The 27896-nt window shown below is 41.1% G+C and overlaps 1 protein-coding gene across 1 annotated transcript; it reads left to right on the top strand.

Annotated features, from left to right (window-relative positions):
* Positions 1-9821: 9821 nt before the first annotated feature.
* On the top strand, positions 9822-27037 carry API5 (apoptosis inhibitor 5). The gene is made up of 14 exons (XM_084207472.1): positions 9822-9998; positions 13494-13655; positions 14440-14533; positions 15509-15574; positions 15936-16087; positions 17431-17637; positions 18174-18278; positions 18969-19058; positions 19635-19816; positions 20994-21087; positions 21596-21652; positions 22711-22787; positions 23124-23260; positions 24864-27037. The coding sequence occupies exons 1-14, from the start codon at positions 9930-9932 to the stop codon at positions 24941-24943; spliced, it is 1572 nt and encodes a 523-aa protein (XP_084063598.1). The 5' UTR covers positions 9822-9929; the 3' UTR covers positions 24944-27037.
* The last annotated feature ends 859 nt before the right edge of the window (positions 27038-27896 follow it).

Genomic DNA, 27896 nt, shown 5'->3' with positions numbered 1-27896 from the left:
AGAAGGTGTTTCAGTTGTCTCCTGTTGTCACAAATTCAGAATGGAAAAAGGAGTGAGTTGGTAAGGGAGAAAGTTTAGCCAGTCCACAAACTGCCACAAACTCTGCTGACCCTCACATGTCTCCACTAGTCACTGTTTCACACTATTTTAGAAAATACAAATTGAGGCCAAGCCTAAGCCTCTTCCAAACTGTCATGAGATTATATGATGTCTGCAACATCATTCTAGAGTGAATTTGTTTTTTACTCTTACTATATATTATACTCAGCTTTCCATAGTATGTGTAAGATTGTATTGCAATTTCAGATTTCCATCATGAAAGGATATAGTTATACTAGATAACCCTTTGCTTGGGATTTTCTGAACGATGCAGAGAGGAAAGAGGCGCTGAATCAAGGTGTTGGTCCTCATTCGGAATATATTACAGATGAGATGTTGGGAGAGAGGAAAATGGCCAGTTTATAGAGTTGAGGGACAATTTGTCAGAGAATAACAGGAAGATGTACATAATAAACATGTCTGGCTTCAGAGCCTGTGAAAAGAGATGAGAGAAACAAAGAATTCTGTGATTTACCCACAGAGAGAATTCTGTGGTTTAACCACAGCTAGCAACCAAGCCCGACACACCTGTTCACTCACTGCCCACCATGGGGTGGGGGACAAAATCGGAAGGGTAAAAGTGAGAAAATCCTTTATGGGTTTAAATAAAGACAGCTTAAAAGGTAAAGCAAGACCCATGCACGTAAGTAGGAAACAGCAAGGAATTCATTCACTGCTTCCCATGGGCAGGCAGGTGCTCAGTCATCCCCAGGAGAGCAGGGTACCATCATACCCTGGTTACTTGGGTAAAAAAACACCATAACTTTCAACATTCCTCCCCTTTGGTCCCTTGGGGCCAGGTGTGCTGACTGTATCCCTGCCCAACTCCTTGTGCACCCCCAGCTTCCCCACTGGTAGGGAGGAGCAAAGGCCTTGAGCACTCCTCAGCAGAGCACTGTTGATAACTCCCCATTATCAACACTCTTCCCAACACAAACCCAAGACAAAACCACATGCTAGCTTTAGTTTTAAAATGTTAAAAGTACTTTCTTAGAAGTTTTTTTAGTATAAGGTTCTTTTGTTCTCACTGCTACTATTAGAAATTAAGACATCCCCTTGTCTTCACTGAAGTCTATTCATCACATACCCCCAAAAAAGTACTTTCACTCCCTGACAAACATGATATGCATATTCTCTGTCACTTGCTTAGGTGCATATTTTAATTTATTCTTTGTCTTTGAAAAAGCAGGGAAACTCAGCTAGGTACAGTATTCATAGCAGTGTGACAAAATCTTCACACTTTCAGCACAGCAGGTGCAACTAGCAAAATGAATGTCCTAGAACTTCCATGTCTTGACAGAAAATCCCTGAAAATACCAGATGCTACTGGCCTTCACTTTGATAAAGGAATTTTTAGACTCCTCTTTCCAGTAGATGCTGTGCTGATTCTTCTGACCATTACAAATACCATCAGTCTCTGCTGCCAAAACAGAAAATGAAGGTGAGAAAAAAAGTGCTATGGACCTGAGGCAGCACTGCTCATCCCAGGGTCTGTTCTGAGCAGGTGATGAGCTGAGAGGCACTGGTTTGAGGAGTTCCTGTGGTCCCAGGGATATACAGACAGATGTGAAAGAGCATCTCTAGCATTGGGCTTGAAATGCTAGAGAGAGGCAGGTAACCTACACAGCACATACAAAGGAACACAGGGATGGGCCACTCCATACATTGGGCAAAATAACATGGTATAGCCATGCCAAGATGTGGCAGGGATGATATTTCCTGAGATCAGAGGAAGAAAATTATATTTCCTAACAAGAGCAAAAACAAGAAACAAAAGAAAGGGAGAATGGACAGAAAAAATTAGATAAGGCAAGGAGGTCGTCTAAAGAAGGTCCAAGCCAATGTAAGCAAACCAAAGCAGGAAGAAAAGGACCAGGGTGCACTCACCCTTATGCAAAAAAAAACAAAGAAAAATGGTCGATGCTGCCACATTGACCATTGTTGGAGGGTAGGGAGGATAAATTAATAAATTAATAATGGGCAAAAGAAACAGTAGCTAATTATGGTGTATTTCATGCCTCTCCTATAGTAGTTAGCAACTGCAGCAGCAAAAAACTTTCTGCACTTCCTCTTTTAGGAGAGAGAAATACTGCCAAAATGCACTCAGGTAGTGAAGGGTCCCCAGTGCATTTCCTGCAGACTACCATTCTCTATCCATGTAAAAACACCTCCCACATCAGCGCCACCAAAGACACATTGAGTTGCTTCTGAGGGAATGAGATATCACTTTGGTCTCTAGCCATTCAATTATCCACCTCCCTGTTCAGTGCTCTCCTATATGAACTGGGGGATAGTAATAGGTAGGGACTGAGGAGAGAAAATACTTGTTCCTTCCCCAACTTTGAGCCTGTGCAGCAACACTCAGCTCTGCCCATGATGCATAAACACAGCAGGTTGGTGATTGTCTCAAGTCTACCTCCTGCTGGGCAGAGTTCATTTCTATCTGAAGTACAAGAGCAGAGAGACTATGGAAATGTCACCAAATTACAGCAAGGTGTTCACAAGGGAAAAAAAGACAGGCTAGCCAGCAAGTGTTTTCAAGGCACGTTAGCAAATCCAGTTTATCTCACATGCCAGCTCTCCCCCACCTCATTCCCATTCCCACTGAATAGATACTAATTGAAAATTATGTTTTCAATGTAAAGGCTCTTTCTAATTTGGTCTTATTTAAAAGCATTTAGGGATCTTATTGTTTGTTGTATTTCAAAGTGATTTGCATGAACTCCCCAGGGAAGCCAATGAAGGGCACTACCAACATTTTGCTGGCAGACAGCAAGGGTTTCTACTCACCACAGGATATTCATGTGCTTCAAGAAGCACAGATTCTTGAGGTAGAGGAGACAGCTGAAGAGCTCCAGTGCAAAATATCTAGGAAACTGTTGTAATATCTATTCCTGTTCAGCATTTTTAGCAATCATGGTAGACACAGAGCCCAACTGAAAATATAAATCATTTTAAAATATTTTTCATGGGAAAGGCAGAATTGCCTATGCAATATAAACATACTCAAAAAGGTGCTTTCCAGGCTTTAAGTCTCATGTATGCATCACACTGCACACTCTAAAATCTCTTCATTGAATGCTATAGACTCCTGCACATTTATGACAAATGAGTATACAAAGTGTAAAACATTTTGTATTTACCCAACAAAATATGCAATCATGCACTCAGGCATGCACTACACACATGCCTATATATTTGACACATGCATGCTGCCAGACATTGTGCATATGCACATATTTGTGCATATGAGTGTCTTTCCAGATCATACAAAGCACCTTACAACACACCTGCAAGACCTGCACCTTACAACACAACCTGCAGGACCTGCACACAGCCAGACATGCCAGTAAAGTTCAGATTACTTATATTCTGTGTGCATTAACAAAACCTGTGTTTATGACATCTTCCAACTTGTATGTATGCAATACACGTCCATCCATTCATTTACTTAATGAAGTATGGTACTGAAGAAAAAAAAAAAACATTAAGGCATACAGTAAAGTCTTCAGAAGAGATTTTGTTATACAGAAAGCCCAGTTCCTATTATTACGTGTTTTCAGATTGGTGTAAGACCTGGTCTGCATGCAAAAGCTTAGTTGGCACAGCTAGGTTAAGAACATAAAAAACAACCCCATTAATTGACATCCCCATGACAACAGAAGTCTTAGAGCTATGCCAGAAAAAAAACCTCTTTGGCAATCTAATTTCTCTAGTTCAAGAAATGGGAGAAGGAAAAAAGAATATTTTTTTCTTTTTTCAGAGTAATTAGAGATTCAACTTGCCATCGATTTCTTTCCATTATAACAAAGGCCTGCATCTACTTAGGATGATTTTTCACATTAGAGTGGCTCAAAGTGCCAGAGGAATACTATTTCATTCTAATCTAGTCAAGTTCCAAGTCAAAAAGAATAATCTGTTTAGAGATCCTATTTCAACTATGACTTGGACTACAGCAAGTGCTGCAGACTGTGATTTCCATAGTCATGTTTACACAGCTTGCTACAGCCCACAGTGTGTCATCCAGGTGGCACGGACCATAATTAAGTGCTGCTTGAGCATATATTCCAGTATTCCAGGTATTTCATCCACACTGCTGGGATTTTTCTGAAGTATGTCTGGATAACATTGCCAGCACCAACTAAAAACAAATCTCAGTCCTCAAAATTCTTCTGTCTCTTTTGTCACCATCTAGCTCCTTCTGTGTAGCCACAGTCATTTTTATACTCTTATCAGCCAGCACAGAAGAAAACAGTGCTCCATGCCATTGCAAATGCCACTGCAAATACACAGAAGCTGTGGGAAAGTTTTCACAGCTTGCTGCCATGTGGCTTTAGCACTTCCAATCTGTCACTGTGCTGCAGAGCAACTCTCACGTGTTTTCAGAAGCAGCGGCAACAGCTGTCTCACCAGCAGCAGCCTCAGGAGCAGTGGAAGGCACAGGATGTCAAGCTGCTCAGTGTGGGAGCTGGGTCAGCATCCGTGGCTGAATTCATCAAGCAGGAGACAAGTGGTAGGGAATTTCATACAGTCATAGAATGGGTTGGGTGACCTTGAAGATCATCCAGTTCCAACGCCCCTGCCACGGGCAGGGACACCTTTAAGCAGGCCAGATTGCTCAGAGCCCCATCCAACCTGCCTTGAACATCTCCAGGGATGGGGATCAACATCCCTGAGCAACCTGTTCCAGTACCTGACCACCCTCATAGTTAAGGATTTTTTCCTAATATCTAATCTAAACTTACACTCTCTCAATTTGAACTCTGTTCACCCGTGTTTTGTCATTACACACTCTTGTTAACTCTTGCCCCATCTTTCCTGTAAGTTCCCTTCAAGTACTCTAAGGCTGCAATTATCTCACCCCTTCTTTTCCATGCTAATCCTTTCCTTGCCTTTTCTTTTCCATGCTAAACAATCACAGCTCTCTCAGTCTTCCCTCACAAGAGACAAAATTCTGACCAACTTGGTAACTCTCCTCTGGACTTACTTCAATAGGTCAATGTCATTTCTGTGTTGAGGACCCCAGAGTTCCAGGTAAGGTCTCACCAGAGCAGAGCAGAGCAGAGCAGAGCAGAGGAGCAGAATCCCCTCCCTCTCCCTGTTGACCACACTGCTTAGGATGCAGCCCAGCACACGTTTGACTTTCTGGGCTGCAAGGGCACATGAGTGGGTCGTGTCCATCTTCCTATCCCCCAACACCCCAAGGCCTTCTCAGCAGGGCTGCTCTCAATTTGTTCATCCCCCAGCTTGTATTGATACTGTGCATTGCCCCAGCCTAGGTGCAACACCTTGCACTTGGTCTTATTAGACATGATATTCCCCTGAGCCCATCTCAAGGCTGTCCAGCTCCCTTTGGATGGCATCCTGCCCATCAACTGCACCACTCAGCTTGATGTTATCTGCTGAGAGTGCTCTTGATCCCATCTGCTATGTCACTAATGAAGATAATAAATAATACTCATCCTCATACAGACCCCTGAGGAACACCACTCATCACTGATGCCCATTAGGACTGAGCCATTGACCACTACCCTCTGGAGGCAATCATCTAAGCAACTCCTAATCCATCTAACAGTCCACCCATCAAATCCATCACTCTCCAGTTTGAAGAGTAGGATGTTGTGGGGGACCGTCAACTGGAAGCATGAAAATGCAAAAGCTTGGAGGCAAAATTCAGATATGAAACCCATTCTGAGCAAGCCCAAAGAAGAAACAGACTCAGACTGAAATGTCCCAGGAGGTAGGAATCATGGCATGGCAAGTCAATTATGACCATCATAGCAAAGAGGCACAATGTATCCAAAATTCAGCCTGTATAAAAGTAACATCCCAATCATTTTATGTCTTTTCAATGAAGGATGGAGTACCCATTATCTGTCTTACTATTTTGTCCTAGCCAGCATTGTACACATTGTGGATCTTTTCAACAAAAGTAGCATAAACTCAGTACAAACCAGTTATCTGTCCCTCTTTCACAGATGCCCTTTGAGCTAAACAATTTGTGGATGCTATGTCTGCTTTCAAGTCTTCTAGCCAAATATCATATTTCACAGTCCCATTTTCTTACTCTTCAAGATATTTTGTCTCTAATATTGCTGTATGAATGTTCCACACAAACAAGACAATCAAAGACTCTGAGGAGGGCTAGGTTTTCAATCTTTAGCCAGTCTTGCCAGTGTGGAAAGACGTGCATTTTGGTCTGCAAACGAGAGCACTGATTGAGCAGTTAATGAGCACCGCACACGCTTTGTGGGGCTTGTGGGAGCTTCTGGATTGTAGAAGAGAGGAGCATTACTAACATATTCACAAACCATTTAAAAGGATGTTCTACATTGCCTACACACCGTGGCAGGGTAAGCAGTAAGAGGGGTACAAGCAGACCGTGTACAAAGACAGCAACCTGGAAAAAAAAAATACAGGGAGAAAGAAAAAGCTGGCTCTATTTCTCTAATCCCTTTTTTCGGCTGAACTTGGAGATGTGACTTGGAACAGACTAAGCGTTTTTTCAGAGCGGCTCCTAGTGCTGCAGGGAAATAGCGCCACACGGGCCGGCGCCGTCCTGCGGCCGGGAGCGACTCCCGCCGGGAACGCGCATCGGCTCCTCCGCAGGGACCGAGCGCCGCCTGCTGGCACCGCCTGGGAGCGCGTCCGTGCAGCAGGCGCAGGGATTGCCGCTGCTATGGGAAAAATTTCTCGCCTTACCAGGCGAGAACATTTGCAAGAAAACCCGATCACACTAGAAGGAATTCGTGGAAAATGCGCGCTTGTCTGAAGACAGCAGCTAGGTGCTTATAGCCACGCAGGATACCTTTAGTGTGTGCCAATAAAAGGCATTACATCTGCAAACATAATTATGCACTCGTATTTCCCTGTGATATCTGGACACCCTTTTCTGAAAAACTCTCCACAGATTTTTAAGATGGATGGAGGGTAATTGCTGTACCTCTTCACATGTAAAACTTCTGTTAGTGACTCAAGCCCAATTCAAAAAAGTGAGATTAGAAGAATTCAGGAGCAATTGTTCATCCAGCATAAGCCAACAAATGGACTCTATTTCAGTCACTTTATTATTCACAGAAACCTGCCAGGTTTAGTCCATGGGATTAGACCACTGTTCCAGTGTGAAGTTTTCATTAAGCATATCTTCTCCTTCTGTGATAATAGAAGCCTTTTCATGCCCCATCTATGGTTTTGTCTGATGCTGGTCTTCCACCAAAAACCAGAGAACTTGTGGGATAGGAAAAATAATTTTTTTCCTCTGAGCAAAACAGAAAACTTAATTAATTTCACAAGTAAATTCTTTTTCCTCTGGAGAACCTGCAGTGATTCCAGAGTACTTGTTTACGGGCAGTGCACAGGAATGGGAGTCAAATGTATAATGACACCACTTCATTATCAAATTTACCAGAGGGTTATCACCACATGCCTGGGTTTGCAGAGATTGAGAAGGAAAAAGAGAGTAAAATCCTGACTGATGGCCAGATTAACCCTGTTTTGTGAAACCGCAAAGTCTAAAAAAGCTGTGCGCTTTTCTCAAATGTGCATTTTAAGCTTCCGAGTTCCTAAAAATGCATTTTCAAAAAAAAAACAACTTTAATAAAGAGATCCATTACTAACTTTGAAAAATAATTTCAAACAATTTCTTCAAAATGTGTAACACCATCAGCTCTTCATTTATTTTCCTTTCATATAAAAGCTAAGGCTAATAGTGACTAATTTTAAAGAGGTTCATTATAAAAAATGTTATATATATTTCATAAATAGGTAAAAACTATAGACTAGAAAATGGAAATTGTTGTCAGGAGAGAAAAAATGAAAGATTTAAAGAAACACGGAAGTAATTGAGGAAATAAAATTCAAGGATCAAAGGATGGAAATAGAACAAACCTCAGAGAAAACAATTTTTAATGTGGCTCTGAATACCCCTTCTCATTTTGTGTGTTCTCTGTTAGAAAGACAATGAGAACAGCTGATTATATCACTGCTACAGAAGGTAGAAAAGTATAATTCCAAGGCCTATAATAGATGTTATAAAAATGTGAATAAAATGGTTAGTTGTAACAAAATACATAATGCTATCATAGTATTTTGAAGCTGCTTACCATCCCACCCTACCACTTAATCTCCCTGCCACGCAGCCAAAGTCCATTGGAGTTCATCTCCCATCATGTTCCACTGTCTGAAGCATCCCTTCTGCTCTGCTACATACAGAGCCAGAAGGTACACAGCCCTTCTCACAACCATTTTCATTCATGCTCACTTCTTTTTTTCTCCACAACTGTCATACATACAACAATGCATAAATGCTACATATTTATTCATGCTTGCTATAGAATGTTATCACAGTTTGATGGAGCATTCTTGACGGAAAAAAAGGCAAGAAAATGAGATGACAAGACAGCTCCATCTATATAAACACTTCAGCAGGGGAGAGTAAAAGGCAGTTTAATGAGATGTTCATCTTTCCTCCTTTGTGGCCAAGTTGTAAAAGTTTGCCATGGTAGTGCTGATAAAAATGATTATAGTGAATTTTTAAATCTGCATTCAGATGCAATGCTGCCTGCTGGAGGACAAGAGATTGACATCTCTTAATATCCGCCAGGCTGCCCAAGGAAACTCTCCCTTCCTAGAAAATGAGAGGTCCTTCTAAGCATGCAGGTCTTTTGTTATATTAAAAATATTTCTTCTCTCATGTTACATTTTGTTCCCACTACTAAGATTACCCTGCATACTCTTTTTAGATTACTTTGGGTAAATGTGACGGCCACAAGCACACCGAGGGGCAGGATGTAGTAACAGCTCTCTGGGATCTGACAGCAGCCACAAGCTTCCACACTCTCAGACCCCATCAGTGTGCAGGAATGACATGAATCCGCTGGTGGAGGAATGCCCAGGTAAAGGCACGGGGTCTTAATTCAAGGAAGGGGAGAAAGGTGACTGATGCCTCCAACAGCATCCTTCATGCTGCTGGGAAGGATATTCAAGAAAGGTCCAGTGCTTTGTGTAGCTCAGCCTCAGATTCACATAAGGGGAATCCTCTTTCATTTTAAGTGCCTGTGAAATTTTCAGGAGGCCAAAGCATATTAATATACACGGAGAAGACACTGCTACAGCCTTAAAACCTTTGCCACAATTTCTATTTAGCGATTAGAGCCTGATGAACACATGCTGCCTTCATTGGCATGAGTTGCAGATACTTCAGTTTCTGGAATTAGGGAGCATCTTCCTCTGCAGGAAAAGATGCAAGCCACCAAATCACAGGAAAGCAGTCTCGTACTAGGAGCTCAGCGTGCAACAGGCACTTCCCAAGCATCTTCCAATGTAGTTGTATAGGACAGACAAAAAGGGATACAGAAACGAGGTGCTGGGGAAAAGCATCAATGAACGGAAGGAGAAGGAGTGTGAACACAGACCCGGGGGGAGGTAGGGGGAAACAAAAAAAAAACTGCAAGAGGTGAAGGCCATGGCGCATCTGTGAGCACAAGAACGCCCCCGTAGCGCGGGGCGGGCCCGAGCCTGCGGCGGCGCGGACAGCGCAGGGCTCGGTGAGCAGCCGCACAGGCCGGGCGCTGCGGAAGGGCGGCGCTCCGCGCTTCCGGTCTCAGTCCCGGTCCCGCCCCGCTCCGCCTTTGGCGCCCGCAGGTCCCGGCCCTGCAGTGCCACCGCCCACCGCCAGGGGGCGGCGCGCCGGCGACGGCGCGCGGCCGCTCCGGGACTGGCGCCTCGCTGGTGCTGACGACGCGGCCCGTGCGGGAGCGGCGGCCGGAGCGGCGGCGGCGTTAGCGGCGGCGTTCGGTGTTTCGGCGGCTCTGCCCCTTCTCCGCCGCGCCATGCCCACCGTGGAGGAGCTCTACCGCAACTACGGCATCCTGGCGGACGCCACGGAAACGGCGGGCCAGGTGCGGTGTGGCTGCGGCCTGCAAGGCCTCGCTAGGCCTCGGGCTTGCGTAGGGCCACGGCGAGGAGTTCCGGGCCGAGGGGGTGCGGGCAGGCGGGCGGACGAAGGTGCTGTCAGAGGGGCTCCTCGCCTCGCCGCACAGCCGGCGAGCCCCCGGGGCGGGGTGGGTTTCCTCCAGGCCGGCGGCGGCGCCGAGCAGGTAGACATGAGCAGCGCGCCCGCGGATCTGCAAGGACCGCAGTAGCTCCCGTCGCTTTTACCGCATCCGCGTCGTGTCGGTAGCTCTCCTATAAATGCGGCGTCTCGGATATTAACCGGTTCTTACCTAGAGTCAGGCTGTTTTTTCCAAGGGGGCGGGGAGTTTCCCCTGGCGAATTCGGGCCTTGAAGTCTTTGACGCCGCACTTTCAGATCCGCCGCACTTGCAGGTCTGGAAGGCGTCTGGCCGGCTGTCTTGCGAAAAGGCTTGCTGAGGGAAGGTGAAGTCTGTTATGGTTTGAAAGCTGCCCGTAGCCCTTTGGTTTTTTCTTCCTTGAGGCAAGAATGTAAGGTTGACCCTCAAGACTGTAAAATACTTTTTTCTGTAAAATTTTGGCAAGATGTGCCATTTGTTTACACCATTCCTGAATTATTCAAGAAAAGAGGATGACTTAGAGTATTACCAATAGAAAATATTCTTGGTTAGTTACAAGTAGTTTTGGAATTGCATTAGTCCCTCATTTTCCCAAATAGCCCCCTGAAAAAGCAGAAGATTTTTTTTTTCTTTTTGGTCATAAAGTCAATAAGTAGGAAGTTAGTTGCCATATCTGTATCTAACAGTGGATTTAAAACTGAATGAAAACACTGCTATACAATGTCACTTTAAAAGTTCTTTAAGAGAATAAATATTTTGGTGGTTGGTTGGGGGCAGGGGAATGTTGAAGGGTTTTTTTTGTTTTAATTCAGGTCCGTTCACTTTGCTTGAGTGGTTATGCCATAGTGAAACAAAGCATTTTTGCAGACCGTCCAACCAAAACATCACCTCAGAGCCAAAATCAAAGTGCAAATAAAATGTAGGCAACTGCAGGGAGAGTTGCAGAGTAACATATGTTGTTACCTTGCCACTTCAGAAACGCACAGTTCACCTCAGTTTGATTCTTGTGAGTAGATTTTGTGAGGAAGTCTCTGGTAGAGCAAACTCCAGCATGGTTAAGAAATGCGGCCTGTGACAGGGTAGGTGTGTAAGAACCTCTGAGGGTAAGTATAGAATGGGGATTGCTAAAACACTCTCCCAGCTTTGCCCTTCTCTAGCTTTTGGGTTCCCAGAGCCAGAGGAAGTGTCTCTGTAACAAGCATAGCTTGTGAGGTTATTCTTCAGCAAACTTTTCTGATGCTCTGTTGAACTGAGTGTGTTTCTGGCATATAAAGATTCTGTGCTAAAACATTTCGTTGTTTTGTTAACTAACCTTTGTGGTGGAGTTACCTCGTTGAATTTGTCGTTTCATAATCTTGCCTGGTGGCTCAAATTTCTGCATTCTGAGAAGCCATGAGTAATTGTTCCATGTTCATTAGTTTTATTATCTCTTAACAACATCATGAACGTGATCTCTTACTGCAAAACATCATAGTCACCCTGTTTCAAACAAAGAAACATTGGGCATGGGGACCACCAGAATTATGGCATCAAGAGAAGTACTGAGCTTGTAAAAAAGCGTCTCAGTTGAGAAGGGTGCCCAGAATGAGGTGTCCACAAGAAGGTGAGAAGTTGAAAAAAGACTATCAGGAAGCTGACTGAAAATAAAGAGGAAGACAAACATTTCTTTATAACATATTGTGAAACTTGGCACAGGGCACTGCAGGGCATGAATTGACTCAAGAACTAACCTAGAGAAGTTAATTGGTCAATTAACAGTAATTGAAAACAAAGGTCTGGACACTGTCTCCAGCTTAGGACATTCCTTTGTTACACATGGGAAGGGAATGCACAAAACAGAAGGATCACACTGCTTCTGTAATTGCCTGTGGTTTTTCTAGAGCATTCCATGCTGCCAGGTACAGATAAAACAAACTCCTGCCTGAACTGTATTTTGCCTACATGGTAGGAGTAATTAGCATACAGGAACACAAATGCAGGGAACGAAGGCACTCTATTCCAGTGCTGCATGAATGCTTTTTCATATGTATTAAGTTTTATGTTACGTGTTCTACAACAGAACTTGTTCTTAACATGCAGCCTGAGAACCCATGTCTGTAATGATGTGTGTTTTCACTGCTAGTTTGTGCTGGCTCATTCTTGCCTTTGCTGCTGAGTGCACTGCATTGGCCCAGCTACAGAGGGAACTGGGTGGTGATGTGGTTCAGCTGAAAGGCAACTGATTCTTTCACTGCTTGTTTTTCATCCAGATCTGTATCCCACTCCAGATTCTGGCAACCCAGCTATCAACAAGCTGTAGGGAGTGCTTCAGGAGCATGGGGACTAAATTTTAAAAAGCAGCTTGCTTTAGAGGGCACTAACACAGTGTACTGCTCTGTAAATTAGTATCTGTATTTGCTATGGGACAACTTCGTGTGAAGTAGTGGTGATGACGTATGTGGCTCTGGGAAATGAAGCAAAGAAAGTGTCCTGTGCTGTCAGGGTTGCTGTTCAAAGTAGAATAAGCTGTTTTAAGCATTCTTTTTCACAACCATGAGGAAAATTAATCTTAGAAGGCCCTGATTTCCACTACTATCCTAATAATGCTGACTTCTATTTCACAAAAACACAGCTGACCACAAAGACTTCAATCAATTTGAAGCTTTGGTTCTGCAGGCAGAGAATCAGAAGCACCTGTGTGATTCTAGTTGGAGCAGCTAGAGAAAATTTTACTGTTGTTGAAATGTTTATTCCTGTATTTGGAATATATCTTTCTGTATTTAAAATTGGAGGTTTCTGGGCTTTTTTTAAAATCTAGTTTCCCTTAACAGTTCTTCCAAGCACTGTATTTCATTCCAGATTAGCTACCTGAATACATACCAGAAATTCCAGGTGAAGTTAATTACCTGAATAGATGCCAAAGATACTTTAGCACCATGTATCTTAATAAGAATTCATGATCCACTGCAATGGCACAGTTACTGGGAAAGGTAATCTCTACTTTAAAGACATGAAGTAGAGAATCCATGAGCATACAAAAGGCAGAAACTCCTTGAAAAACTGGCCAAGTTCAGTGGCAGGGATCATAGAATTTCTTGCTCTAATCTAATGACATTGTGCAAGAGCGGTTACCCTTAGGGCCGGCAGCTGGAGCGGTACACACTTCAACAGATAGGAGCCAGAATAATAGTAAAAGCCAGGCAAGAGAGGCAAACATTACCCAATTGGCACGGTTATATCAGTCTAAGAGAAAAATATATTCCTTTGTAAGAAGCTTGTATAATATGGTTCACTTAAATAGTTTCAGAGAATGGGAGAAAAAAGTCCTTGTCTTGAGAATAAGGCAGGATTTTTCCATTTATGTATTCTGGTTTTGTTTTTTTAGCATAAGGATGCCTACCAGGTCATCTTGGATGGTGTGAAAGGAGGTGCCAAGGAGAAGAGACTTGCAGCCCAGTTTATTCCTAAGTTCTTCAAGCATTTTCCTGAGCTAGCTGACTCGGCTATCAATGCCCAGTTGGACCTCTGCGAGGATGAAGATGTTTCTGTAAGAATAAGAACCTTATAGCAAGTTGATACTTTGAATTTATATTTGGCTATTGTTTTCTCTTTTTGTTTAATGAGCTGTGTGTTTTGGGAGGGCAGGGTTTGTCTTTGGAAAACATAAATTTAATTGTATTCTTGCTTTTAATTCATTGTGTGATGGTTTGGGAAGTTGCATCAGTTTTCATTTATCCTTTTTTTAGCTCTCACTACTGATCAAAGGAATATCTCTATAGAAAGAAACAGTTTATTTGAATAGCATTTACATGGCTTCCTATCAAAAGGCACTTTGTGGTAATTGATTCTGATAAATGCTGCTGGGAGACAGAATCTTGATTGCACCTGAGAACCACAGGGATGTGATTCTGACTGTTGTGCTTCTTGAGATGCTTTGTGCAGCTTCTGTGGTGCTGGTCGAAGCTGTACCTTTGAAACATCTCTGCTTATCAGGTCTTAAGGGATTTGGACAGATCATTCAAGGATTTTTTCAGTTCTGGGAATGAACCCTAGAGTTTATCTGTGCCATATGCACAACTGTAGAACTGTCCTTCCTGTCAGTAAGTAAAACTCCATAATAACACACATTCTAGCCTCTATTTTGTTGATCATATGAATGATTTTGAGAACAGAAGTGCTGTTTGAATTTGATTTTTCTCCAATGCTGCCAGCTCTAAGAAAAATAGATTATTTTCTTCATAAATATGTCAAAATAGGGGGATTTGGGGTGTTACGTAATTCCTGAAATTTTAAAAATTTTTAAATTTTTACGTTATTGACAATTTCAACAGATCCGGCGACAAGCAATCAAGGAATTGCCTCAGTTTGCCACTGGAGATAATCTTCCTCGGGTAGCAGACATACTGACCCAGCTTCTGCAGTCAGGTAGGAGACACATCCTGGCTGATCTCATGGCACACCTAAATATGTATGCAGTTTTGCTTCTGAGAAACATTTTTCATTGATTCATAATTTATCCCAGTGCTGTTCATGTCCTTCTTGTGTTTTCTCCTGTTTTATATTTGCTGTACAGTTAGGCTGAAAGGGCACTAATTATTCTAATCAAAATCAAAAATCTTTCTTTTAGATAAAACATTTTTTTTTTTCATTCAAGTTCTCTGAAAGCAGAAAAAGGCATGGGGGTGGAACCTTCCAGTTACAGACTGCAGCAAATTGCTTTCTGAAAAAGAGTTACTGAATTTCTGATCCAGTTTCTAGAACCTGAAAAGGCCTGAGGGCATTTTATTCCATACAGTTGCATTTCTGGTGCAAAATAAATATTTTGGGGGTAAATTTGGAATTTAATATATGTTTAATCTCAGTAAGTTATAAACTACTAAATATTAGGTGTTGAAGCTTCTGTTAAAACTGCATGGTTAAGACTGTGGGCTTCTCAAGAATACAGATTTTGGTTTGGGTTTTTTGAGAGTTATGCATTTCTTCATTTATTTTAAGAGAGAAATAGTTCGTGCCACATAGAAATACTGTAGATTTAATTAAGAGTTTAAAAATAAATAACTATGTATTTTACATCATTAATTAAGTGAAAGTTAGCTTGTTTATTAAAATCACTAAATATATAGATTAATAACTTCCCTTCAGGTTTTCAGTACTATCAAGTTTTAAGGTTTAGTTTTGGCAGGGAGACTAAAGTGACAAATAGCTTCTTATTTTTTGCTTCCAACTTTCATAATCATGGTTTTGAACTTCCTCAGTCTAAGTTTTTAAAAATACAGGTTATGTTGTTTATAGGTAAATGCTGAGGACAGAATACTTCTTGTGCAGTATTAGCCATTTTGGTTTTCTGCCCTTACCTTTCCATTTGAAGTGTATGTATATGAATTTTTTTTCTCTCTCCAGATGATTCTGCAGAATTCAATTTGGTGAACAATGCCTTGCTCAGTATATTTAAGATGGATGCTAAAGGTAAAGGACAGGTTTCTCTATACATGGCTTTTATAAATACTTTCCGGTCTGTAGTAGGATGAGAACAGGACTCAATTTTGTATCATCTTAATACAGTGCAAAAGTGAGACTCACACTAATTCTTTGGTTCTGCAAACAATACTGAACTTAATAACTGTGGATCTGAATTATGCAGACTAATAAAAAAGTGTGAATTTTTATGTCAAGATACATGAAAATTGTAATTTTTTTTAAAAGTTTATAACAGTTATTTTAAAATGTGTCATGGAATATTAAAAGAAGGAACTTCTTCCTTCTGTGTAACTTGTCCAGGTCATAACTTCTAAAATAATTTGTGTTACCCAATTTATTCTCCATTCAGGGACTTTGGGAGGTTTATTCAGTCAGATTCTTCAGGGAGAGGATATTGTGAGAGAGAGAGCCATTAAGTTCCTTTCAACAAAACTGAAAACCTTACCAGAGGAAGTGATGACAAAGGAGGTGGAGGAGTTCATATTGACTGAATCAAAGAAGGTGAGCATCTATTTCAGTTCAAATTCAAGTATTGTTCAACCATCCCTTGTCATTGGTGTTGCTTTGGAGGTCTGTTTGAGCATTGTACAAATGGGATCTTGTACTTATCTATTCTGATACACTCCAAAGTTTGCAGCAGTTTTTTGTGGTAATGCTAAAATCATGGCTCTTCTAATTTTGTAAGAGTTATTTGGATAAGTATTGGACCCAGTCATTCACATTGGAAAGGGTCTTTAAGAGATTGTTCAGCTCAGTGAATCATGCTCAGCTGAATTCTGATCAGACTTCCTGGTGCTTTTTCCAGTTGGGTTTTCAAAACCTCCTACGAAGGAGAGTTCCGATACTCTCTGGGCATCCAGCTTCAATGTTTAGTTGTCCTCAAGAGACCTTTTTTTTCCCTCTATCCAGTTGAGACCTCCTGTTGTAGTTTTATGTCATTGTTTCACTCTGACCATATCCACCTCATCAAAGAACCTGGCTGCTATGGGCAGTGTCTTGCTCTGAAGTGTTGGAAGATCAGTTTTTTTGCTCCACCCACATACAGCTCTCTTCCTTTAGGCTGGAAAAGCCCAATTGCTTTAGGTTCTCTTTATAGCTAATGTGCTCTAGACACAGATCACCTTGTTGATTTACCTTCTTAAAGCTTATCTAGCACTTCCTCATACAGGAGAGCCCAACACAAGGTGCCGTATTCCAGATTTGGTCAGACGAGGGCCCAGCCAAGGACATGTCAGTCCTCTGTCCCTTTGTTTCCCTTAGTCTGTGCTCTTGTCCTTAGCCCAGAACACTGCTTGTCAGCCAGAGTATGGTGCTATCATTTGTGTTTAGCCTGCTGTCCCCCAGAACCCTCAGTCTTCTCAGCGGAGCAGTTCCCCAGACAGTCAGTCCCCTACATGTGCTGATGCAGGGAAGTTGCTTCATCCCAGGTGCAGGACTTGGCATTTGTCTTTGCAGAATTTTAGGAGAGTTCCATGCATTCCCTAAACTGAGAAAGATGCAAGAAGTTTTAAGACAACCACTAATGAGTAGATACTCGTTTAACATTTATTCTACCTGAAGCATTCAATTTTTGTTAAGATAGGAGTTTGTTCTCAACAACTATTTGGTTTAGAGTTAAAAAAACTGTTTCCTATGCACAACTTGATGACAATTGCTTTGATTTGTAGGTGCATTCAATTATTCTGAATGTTTTCATGTCTTCCTTCAAACTTGTGTTTTTAAATTACTAAATGTTAAATTTAATGCTAAATATTTGCATACTTTACCTTTTCAAATCCAGGAGGTTTGACTTGGAGGCTTGCAAATTGCCACTACAAAAATATGTTTTCTGGTTTTCTGTTAAGGTTCTGGAAGATGTGACAGGCGAGGAATTTGTTCTGTTCATGAAAATATTGTCTGGATTAAAAAGCTTACAGACAGTCAGTGGGAGGCAGCAACTGGTGGAGCTGGTAGCTGAACAGGCTGACCTGGAACAAACATTCAATCCATCAGATACGGACTGTGTGGACAGACTTCTGCAGTGCACTCGGCAGGCAGTGCCATTGTTCTCAGTATGTATTTGTTTGCTTTGCATGACTGCATGCATACTGGAGCTTGGCTTTAGTGTTTCCAATGATTATGTTTGAAAGACCACAAATCAGTACTTCTTCACCTTTAACCTCTAATATATCCAAATGTTGGAAAACATCCTTAAAGCCTCCAAACGCAAAGATACCCTTGTGTTTTTCTCTTCTCTTTTCAAATTTAATTTACACTGAATTATTACAAGATTCTCACATTATTTTGTATTAATTTGATTATTTCAAGTCTAGGGCCAGGCAATTGCAGAGCTTAAGGGCCTATTCTTGGGTTGTAAGCAATCTTTTCAGCTGCTGTTGTGGTCATCCTCTGAATTTAGGCTACCTGCAAGGAGGTCTGTGTCTTAGGAATAAGAGGGAAGTTTCATAAAGCTTTAAGGTACAGCTGTGAGGCAGGCATTTAAAAGGGTGGAGGGGTGATGGGAGAAAAACATTTAGCCTCTTCAGACTCAAGACTAAGATGAATTAAGTGTGATGATTTGTTTGTGGGTTTGATTTTTTTTTTTCAGAAAAATGTTCATTCCACAAAATTTGTTACTTATTTCTGTGAGCATGTTCTGCCAAACCTCAGCTCTTTGACTACTCTAGTGGAGGGTCTTGATATCCAGTTAGAGGTAAGCCAAAACTAAAATATCTTTCAAATAGTGAAAAATAACCATCCTAGATAAAGACAGCTATTTTAAAAATCACAAGCTCTTTCTTCAAGTAGTTTTCATTTCTTGGCTTGTAGGAAAAGTAGCTGCACTAGAAAAAACATTTGCTCTTTTGAGGCATGACTGAGCATTGCCTTTTAAAGCGTGTGTCATCTGTCCCAAGCTTTTGAAGCAAGGTAGAATAAGTAGATCAGTGTAATCATTTTTATATTACTCTCAATTTTTTTTAAAGCACATAGCATTTATTGAAATGATGGTTGCATAGTTTGGGCTAATTTAGCGTCCTAAGGGAGTGGTTTAATGTCTGTAATTTTGTTTACATTAATCAGCGCTACGGCTTCAGTTAGATCTCTGTGGCTCTCACTTGAAGGTGAGCTGTGCTGCAGATGTGGGAGATTAAGTTTTGTTTACTTGTTGACTAATGCTTGTTGGGATTAGAGGCACAAACCTGTGTTTCTCTTTACAGACAGGAAAAACAAATTAGGCATGTTCTTCCTTGAATTGCTTCCTGCTGTTGTGGGAGGGGTTTAGATGTAATAGCTGGCCTTTACTGTGGCAGCCATTACTGTGATGTGAAATTGATTTTAAGTTGAATGTTAAGCTTGTGTACTTTCAGTTAACACATAAAAACCTGGCTATCCTTACGTGTAGGTTTTGAAGCTTCTTGCTGAAATGAGTTCATTTTGTGGTGATATGGAAAAGCTTGAATCAAATTTGAAGAAGCTGTTTGATAAATTGCTGGTAAGACTAATTCAGTTTTTATTCATGAAAACAGTAAGAAATTAAGTTTTGATTAAAACAAGTTATTTTTATGTATTCATCTCTTTATCCTTTTTCTGAAGTGGCTATTTCAGAGATAGTCCTGTCCACTGATAGAAGGTTGAACATAATTTAGCCATTTCAAGCCTTTTTAGATAGAGAGCTCTTACCTGAATAATGTTTTTAATCCAGTAAACTCATGTGTGTTTCTTCTTTTTAAATTTCATAGTCATGAGAGACTCGTGTTGATGTCATTGAACACTGTATCTGTACTGACAATTCCAAGCAAATTCATCACTATTTCAGAAGCATTGATGCAGTACATTATTGCTTCCTGTGGTAGTTGTGCCACCATAATATTTCCTCAGAGTCAAGTCACAGAAGTGTAGGTAAACCACCTGCACCAGGACTTTATTCAGTACTTCATCCATTAGTATAGAGATGGTGGATACTTCTTAAATTGTCAGCACAGATAAACCATCCAATTCAAACACTGTGAAAGAGCAGTCATTCAGCATTAATGTGTCTCATGCATTTGTTTTCCTTTCTGTTCTACAGGAGTATATGCCCCTCCCACCAGAGGAAGCAGAAAATGGGGAAAATGCTGGCAATGAAGAACCCAAGTTGCAATTCAGTTATGTGGAGTGTTTATTATATAGCTTCCATCAGCTGGGTCGCAAACTTCCAGACTTCCTCACAGCCAAGCTGAATGCAGAGAAATTGAAAGACTTCAAAATCAGGTAATGATTTAGAGGCAAGTGTTCATGTTCTGTTACAAGGTGTTTGTTAAAAAATGTTAGTGGAGTTCCCCGGGGCTCAGTACTGGGGCCCATCCTATTCAACATCTTTATCAATTACTTGAATGAGGCTGCATCCTCAGTAAGTTTGTGGGCAACACCAAGCTGAGTTGGGAGTATTGATCAGCTGAAAGGTAGGAACGCTCTGCAGAGGGTTTTGGACAGGCTGAATCGATGGGCTGAGGACAACTGCATGAGATTTAGCAAGGTGGCGTGCTGGGTCCTGCAGCTGGGTCACAACAACCCCATGTATCACTGCAGCCTTGGGCCGGAGTGGCTTGAGAGCTGATCAGCAGAAAGGGGCTTGGAGGTGGTGGTTGACAGGCAGCTGGGTATGAGCCAGCAATATGTGCCCAGGTGGCTAAGAAGGCCAGTGACATAGAGAGCTGTATCAAGAATAACATGGCCAGCAGGACCAGGACAGTGATTGTCCCCCTGTAGTCGACACTGGTGATGCCTCACCTCGAATGCAATATCCATTTTCAGGACCGTCACTTCAAAAAGGACATAGAGGTGCAGGAGTGTGTCCAGAGAAGGGCAGTGGAGCTGGGGAAGGGTCTGGAGCACAAGTCTCATAAGGAGTAGCTGAGGGAGTGGGGGCTGTTTAGTCTTGAGAAAGGGTGGCTCAGAGGGGACCTCATTGCCTTCTACAGCTGCCTGATTGGAGGTTGTAGTGAGGTAGGAGTTGGTCTCTTCTGCCATGTCTCAACTGAAAGGACGAGGAAATGGTCTTATGTTGCACCAGGAAAGGGTCAGATTAGATACTAGAGAAAAAAATTTTACTGGAAGAGTGGTTGGGCACTGGAATGAGTTGCCCTAGGAGGTAGTGGAACCACTGTCTCAGGAAGTGTTCAAGAGGCATCTGGATGTGGCACTTGGGGGTATGGTTTAGGTGTTACAGTTGGATTAGCTGTAGGTCCTGTCTAATCTTTATAATGCTCTGACTCTATGAAGTGTGAATTACTGTCTGGATGCTAAAGAAGCACAAATCAGATGGAAAACTTACTTTGAGCATTTTTCCTAAAGGGGAAGAAACAAGATTACAGCTTCCCTTTGCTTATGCTTTTATTTCTACAGGACTGTGTAAATTTTACTAAGGGATTGCTTTTAAATGTTTTAGGCTACAGTATTTTGCTCGAGGGTTGCAGGTGTATATTCGACAGCTTCGTCTGGCACTTCAAGGAAAAACAGGAGAAGCTTTGAAAACAGAGGAGGTAAGAATTGTTCAGGAATTCTGATTTTTCTAATTGAGCTTACTGAAAGAACCATTGGCACATATTAATAGACTGCAGTCAGTTTTAAGTATGCAAATAGATTAAGGAAATAATAGTGCTAACATTATTGCAAGTGCATGTTACCTTATGCTATATTTTGCAAGTGAAGATGATCTCATTTTGACTTTTAGTTGCTTGCTGCAGCCACATGTATTTGGTTTAATTGTGCTTTGTGCTTTGTTTTGAAGGGGAGATTTTCATATGTTGAGCAAAAAAAAAACACAGTGGGAACTACACTGGAACATTAAAAGCAAGTAGTTAGTGTGAAACTACAAGAATCTTAAAAGCAGCTGTGATAAAAATTTGGAAGTGTGCACACCTTTCACTCTCACTGTTACTATAGCAATGCACTAGCAAGAGCAGTGATTTTAATGTTATGGCTTCATGTAATGAGGTTGGAGTTGGCATAAAGCTACTAGATGCTCATTGGTGTCTGTTTTTTTTTCAGAACAAGATTAAAGTGGTTGCCTTGAAAATAACCAATAACATTAACGTTTTAATTAAGGTAAGTCCTCACATTATGAAGGACTAAATTCCCACTGCAGAGTAACCTATGCAGAAGAAAGGGATAGATTTGAACCAAGTCGTTTTGTGTTATTGAGTATTGTGTTAGTTAGTGGCAGCCAGCTCAGAGTTGGTGCCGCTTTACTTTTTCTGAAGAGAAGTGGATCAATCTTGCTGATCGTGCTAGCAGCTTAGCTTTTGCTGCTAATTTTCTTGGGACAGGGTGTGGACACACATTGTTGCATCACTAGTTGTCCTCAGAAAAAGACCACCTTGCTTCTTTAGGGTCTCTGGATTTTCTTGTCATTTCCCTTTCCTGCAGTGTCAGTGAGGAGTACGGAATAGTTCAAAGAGGTGCAAGGACGTATAAAGGAGGAAGGAGGCAAAGCAAGCTTCTGTATAGAACCTGTTTCTCCAAAACACCTAAAAGAGATGGGCTGCAAGAAAGAGACTTTCATCTGGAGCCCATGAAACCACTCTGATTTCTTCTAACCCCCTTTTCCTCTCTTTCTTCACTCTCACTTCCCACAATAAACCAAAAACTTGGCCCACGATACTGAGAAGCCTATTTTGTACCATCACAGGGATATCAGATGTCTTCCAGCAGGAGTAGTTCATTGTAAGATGCTTGATGTGCACAGGGAAGGAGAGAAAGCCTGGTCTTTCTCTGTAGATGCCCCATTCCTTGGAACATTCAAGACTGGATTAGATGGGGGTCTGAGCAACCTGATCTAGTGGGAAGATGTCCCAGCTCATTGCAGGGTCATTGAAGTAGATGGTATTTAAACATCGCTTCCAACCCAAACTAGTCTATGATTCTGTATTTGGTCAGTGGAAGACGCTATTCTGCTAAGATAAATCCTACTTGAATTTCCTAGTTAAAGGCAGTCAGATAAGGCAGTGTTCTGCTGCCTTCTCTCTCTGCCATGGGACTAAATGGTTTAAAATTATTGGAAAGTAGTGGTTATTCTGGAATCTAGTAAGTAAGTAGCTAAAATTTTGAAGTGCAATCAACATAAATTTAACTGTAGAATAAACTATCCAATTCTGCATCCATAGGATCTCTTCCACATTCCTCCTTCTTACAAAAGTACAGTTACATTGTCCTGGAAACCAGTACAGAAGGCAGATGCAAGGTAAGAGTTCTTCATACAATAAAAGAAAATAGTGGGGTTTATTTTGTAAACAGTAAAGATTAACCTTCCAAGCTGTGTCTGTACAATACAGATGGCATGTCAGCTAAAAATTTCACATCAAAAATAACACCCATCCTGTGGCTGTGGAGAGATGCTCTTAGTCTTGCTTTAGGGATCCTAAAGACAATCATCTGGAGGCTCTTGTAAGATACTATTATTCAGGGCATTGTCATTGGCTGCTGCTGGCTTCCAGTGGTTAATCTTTGTGGCTGAGCTACTATTACTGTACTTGTCACCATAGGGGTGTAATGATATGTTTTTGTTTTCTTCTGTCAGTCAAAAAAGAGCAAGTGAAGATACAACCTCAAGTTCACCCCCAAAGAAAGCTTCTGCAGGACCAAAAAGGGATGCCAGGCAAATATATAATCCTCCCAGTGGAAAATACAGCAGTAACCTGGGTAGTTTTTCTTACGGTAAGTTAGGCAGCTTGGAAAAACTTTGTCTAGTGACAGTTGTGTCTTGGGCTGGGGCGAATAAATAACACATTCATGGAAGATCAGATTGTACTATCATGAATTTTTTTTGTGCTGGTCTCTTCCTAGCTGTTCATGTATTGCAGTGTTTGAATGTTACCAGCCTATGACTTAGGTCATTTGCAAGTTAGTTTTAGTAGTGTTTTAATACCCAGAGTTAGTAATTGAACTGTTGTGTTCTCTGTTAAAACACACAGTCCACCAGTTTCCCCCGAACAGGCCAGTTGCAGCAAATGGCAGAGCTGGGTCACTTCCTGTCATATGACTGGACCTGTGCTGCATTCCTATTACAGCCACTGCTGATGTTGCAGACCTGATCCTGAAGTTCTGAGAATTGCCAGGTTCACTGTGCATGCACACAGTTACGTCCTCGTGCTCCCAGTCACACTGAATCTGCCCTTCTGCGAGTCATATTTTTGGGTGAAGTGCAAGAGCAGTTGCAGACTGAATGAGTAGGACCAGCAATGGCAACCCCTTCTGTCTTTCCTGTAAGCCCATTTGTCCTACCTCTGGCAAGTAAAGAGTCTGCTATGACAAATTGTCACCCACTCCCACAGGTTGAAAAACTATTATAAAGCTTTGGCAGATATATAAAGCAAAGAGAAGAGGTAACACCATCTGAAAATTTCTTTTTCTAGACTTGAGGTGACACACCTGTGTCTTTCAAGATAAGCTTGTAATCCTGCAGGTCTAAAGATTGAGAAGCTTTCAGCCAGAAATGTTTTATTGCCTGCTACTGTTTCTTGTTAGTGAGATGCTTCAGCCTCATCAGTCAGCTTCTGATTTCTATAGCCTTTAAAACCAGCGTGCAGTTCTCTCTGTAGATGAATATAAACTGTATTTTAAGACTGTACATGAAGAAAAATCATGAAAGGAGAATGAGGGTTTGGTACATCTTCAAACAACTCCAAAGAAACTATATAAACTTACTAGGGTTTGTGTCATTGGGAATTTTTTTGCTGTGATCAGATATGTTCTTAAAAAAGAGAAAGGAAAAACTTTCTACAGTATGCAAATAGTTTGTGTGGTATCCATCTCTAGCTAGGATTTGTAACTGAATGACGATATCAAGCCCAGAAAAAAGAATAATATGCTGGTGATATTGTTAAGGATAGGAAAGGACTGATAGAAAGACAAAGTTCTGGTTTTCCATAGTTTTAAAAAATCCCTAGTAGCAAGTCAGACTGACACCTCAAGGTTAATATTGTGTTATTGAACAGGAGGAAGAGCTAGGCAGCGAGTTTTCAATTCTGTGGTGATGGATTGGCCCAAATATCGTCCTAAATTACAGGGACAGTTATGTATCATAGTATTAGTATGCAGAAAGGCTGCACTTAATTTGGATGGGCTCATTCTCCTGACCTCCTTTTAAATATAGTGGGGTCCATTTTCCATCAGAAAATAACTCAGCTATCTCATGGTCCATAAGGAGGCATAGCCTCAAAGACTGAAGTTACCCTTCGATACCTCCAGATCCTGCTATTCAGTTTGGGTCTGTATACAGCATAAAACCTTCCTGAAAAGTTTTGACTCTCTATTTCAGAGCAAAGAGGTGGTTTCCGAGGTGGACGAGGAAGAGGCTGGGGAGGACGTGGCAATCGCAGCCGAGGAAGAATCTACTGAGAAGACTGCTAAATCTTCCATGCCTCTGTAGGGCTAGAGTGAAAGTGCTACTCAGCAAGTTTGCTTGGAGCATTGTTTTCTTCAAGGACTGCCTTCCATTGAGACTGACTTAAATGTTCTTTATACCTTTGTATGTATGATCTACTTTTCTAACGGACTACAACTTGTCCATAGTGAAACTACAACTGTATTTTTGGATGCTTACAGTCAGCAGTTTTGGGTTCGTTCTTTTGAAGTGTCTTCAAGATTCAAAATTGGAAAAGAGCATAGATGTTTCATCAAAAGCTGCATCTTGACAGTTTGTATATTAACCTAAAAGTCAGCTACTGCATAACTGAAATGTATAATTGAGTTTATGTATTGGGTAATGGACAGGAAAGGCATGACAACAGAGATATGTGTTAGATAAGCTTAGCAGCTGAAGTTATCCTTTCCTCATCTGTAACTATATTTTGCAATATGTGGAGAAGAGTACCATTGTTAAATTTGCTTTGATTTACTTTCTTTAATTGAATTGAATTAAATTAAATACATGCTAGTTTTTTAAAGTTTGCAACGTGGCTGGAAATCTGTCCTGCTTGTAGCATGAAGCAGTCCTCTTACTTAGAGATGTGGAGAATGTGGTGTTTTTTGGTTTGCACATCTTACTCTTCTCCGTGCATTGTAATACAAAAGTGATGTTTTGAAAATTAATTTTTAATGTTTAATATGAATATGTGCATATAGTTATGCCGTGAAATCTCAGTAAATGAATAGCATAAAAAACCAAAACAATAAATGACGAATTATTTTAGGAATGGGTAAAGACTGATGCAGTGATTAAGCTTCATAGACTGGAGCTGGACCATAGGTGTTTCTGGCTCTTTTCTGTTTATGCAGATTTCTGGATTAGTTGGCACTTGAGGGTGGGCTGGTTGGTTGGTTTTTCTTGGTTTGTGATTTTTGTGTGTGTGTGTGTTTTGGGGTTTTTTTTAACCAATAGTTGCATTTAAAAATATATAAATAAAATTGTATTTTGGGTAACATTGAAAAATTCCAGCTACGTAGTTCCATTCAGATGGAAAAGTTAACAATTCCATGCTATTTTTTTTTCCATAGCAATTTGAGATTTTTATTTACTGATGTGCACTCAGAAAATACAATGTAAGAGCACAATGCTTTTTTTTTTTTAATTCTCACCACTCAAAATTTTAACTCCTCAGGTCATTGAACATTGTAAAGGAATTAGTATATAATAAAAAGAAGTCAAAGCAGGAAAAGAATTTTAATTAAGTGCTCCAGAGCATGTTGATGTAAAATACCTTAGTCTTTTAGAAGAGTGAATAATACTTCTTATCTTCGTTTTTTTTGCCCAGTGCTATCCACAGAAAAGTTGATGTCTCCCCACCCTAGTTCCATTTGTATTTGCTTGTGAATCTCTTTCAGGTGTTTTCATTAATACTCTTTGATATTTATAACTACAATCAGAAGGCCAGAATACCAAAATTATGTCGAAGTTAAAAACATTGTTGAGGATGCTAAATTCAAAGTCTGTTTTTGCTTAACTCTGGAACAATAGGTAGGAAACTTTGGACATTCCAGGACATGTGAGCTGACTTTGTATTTCTCATTACATGCCAGCTGCTAAACTCTGATTTGGCATTAAAACCATGAAACTTTGCTAAAAGCTTTGAAAAATTTGTGAGGTCAAAATGTCACTCTGAAAATAGGCACTAGATATGTAATAAGCTTCTACTAGGAGGGAAAAAAAGGAAAAAGAAAAGAGATTTTGCACTTGTGGCTATAATTGGTATTTTGAGGGGATTTAATAATGTAATCCCAAAGCCTAAATAAACATAGCTTGTATTTAGACTAGGAACTAGGTACTAGCAGCTTCTTTTCTCACTCAATTTTGGATGAGTTTTCTTTGTACGACTCCTGTATTTCAGAGGTGATGTACAAAGCTCTTGTGGCCTCGGAAGTAGTTAGATTCTTTTTCCCCAGTTTCCTATCTAATTTTAACATAGTGAGTTCTTGTGGAAACACCTGTTTACCATCTTGTTGAATTGTAAATGCTCCCTTACAGCTTTGGAATAAATTCATTTTGTAATTTTGTTTGGCTCATTGTTTCACAATTATTCTGTCACCTTAGTAAAAGAAGTTCTGTGGTACCTTTTTGTTGTAGTTCAGTTACTGCTTAAGTTGCTGTAGATGCAGAAAGCTGTTTACCACTAAGGAATCATAATAAGACTGAAATAACTGCTTCAAGTTTTAAGTAATTCAACTTTCAAATGCAGAATTTCAAGGGGGAATTTAAATATTTGGCAAAAGCTGCATGCTTACATCTTCTTTGGAAATTCAGTGAAAAGGAGTCAGTCATTGTCTTACTCAAGCTCCTCGATGTTGACAGTGTGATACAGTTTGTTAGTATGAGTTCCTTATGAGAGGAAGGCAAATACAAACAATTTGATGGATGAAGGTGGGTGTTAAGGTCTTTGAAATGGGTCCCAATGTCTCTCCTAACTTTGGGCAGCAGGTTTGTTGCAGAGCCTGGACAACTTGGCTCCTGAAACAGACAGTCTGCACAAACCTGAGTTTCTGAACTTCAGTGTAAAATGGGAGGTTCAAGGGAGGAATATGTGGAAGGCAGTTCAGGAAGGCTGTACCTTCCTGCTACCTCAGCCAGCGGGGAAAGGAAGAGGGCAACATGCAGCTAGTTTAGGATAAAAGGAGGCTGCACCCTCCAAAACCCCTAGAGAGAAAACCCCATGGATGTGTCCCTCAGTGGCCTCCCTTCTTTTACTGGAATAAAGTTGCAGGACTCCTGTTTCCTTTTTGGACATCAGCCTCTGGCATTTGTGGATTTTCCTAACACTTATAATAGAGAAAGAGCCACTTGGAAGGGCAGCCTAGGGTTTTCTGTGGAATCTAATACGCCTGATTTGAAAACTGCCAGTAGTAAACTATCATACTT

Source organism: Fringilla coelebs (genome assembly GCF_963513975.1).
Source record: "Fringilla coelebs genome assembly, chromosome: 6".
In the NCBI taxonomy this organism is placed as follows: domain Eukaryota; kingdom Metazoa; phylum Chordata; class Aves; order Passeriformes; family Fringillidae; genus Fringilla; species Fringilla coelebs.
Note: the sequence above shows the minus strand (reverse complement) of the source record. Positions and strands in the feature narration are given on the sequence as shown.

What these genes read in the sequence shown, in the direction of transcription:
- API5 (XM_084207472.1), top strand. Translation starts at nt 9,930, where the DNA reads ATGCCCACCGTGGAGGAGCTCTACCGCAACTACGGCATCCTGGCGGAC. An exon ending in GACCCAGCTTCTGCAGTCAG is followed by an intron (nt 14,534 to 15,508) that starts GTAGGAGACACA and finishes TTCTCTCTCCAG; the next exon opens with ATGATTCTGCAGAATTCAAT. An exon ending in TATTGACTGAATCAAAGAAG is followed by an intron (nt 16,088 to 17,430) that starts GTGAGCATCTAT and finishes TTTTCTGTTAAG; the next exon opens with GTTCTGGAAGATGTGACAGG.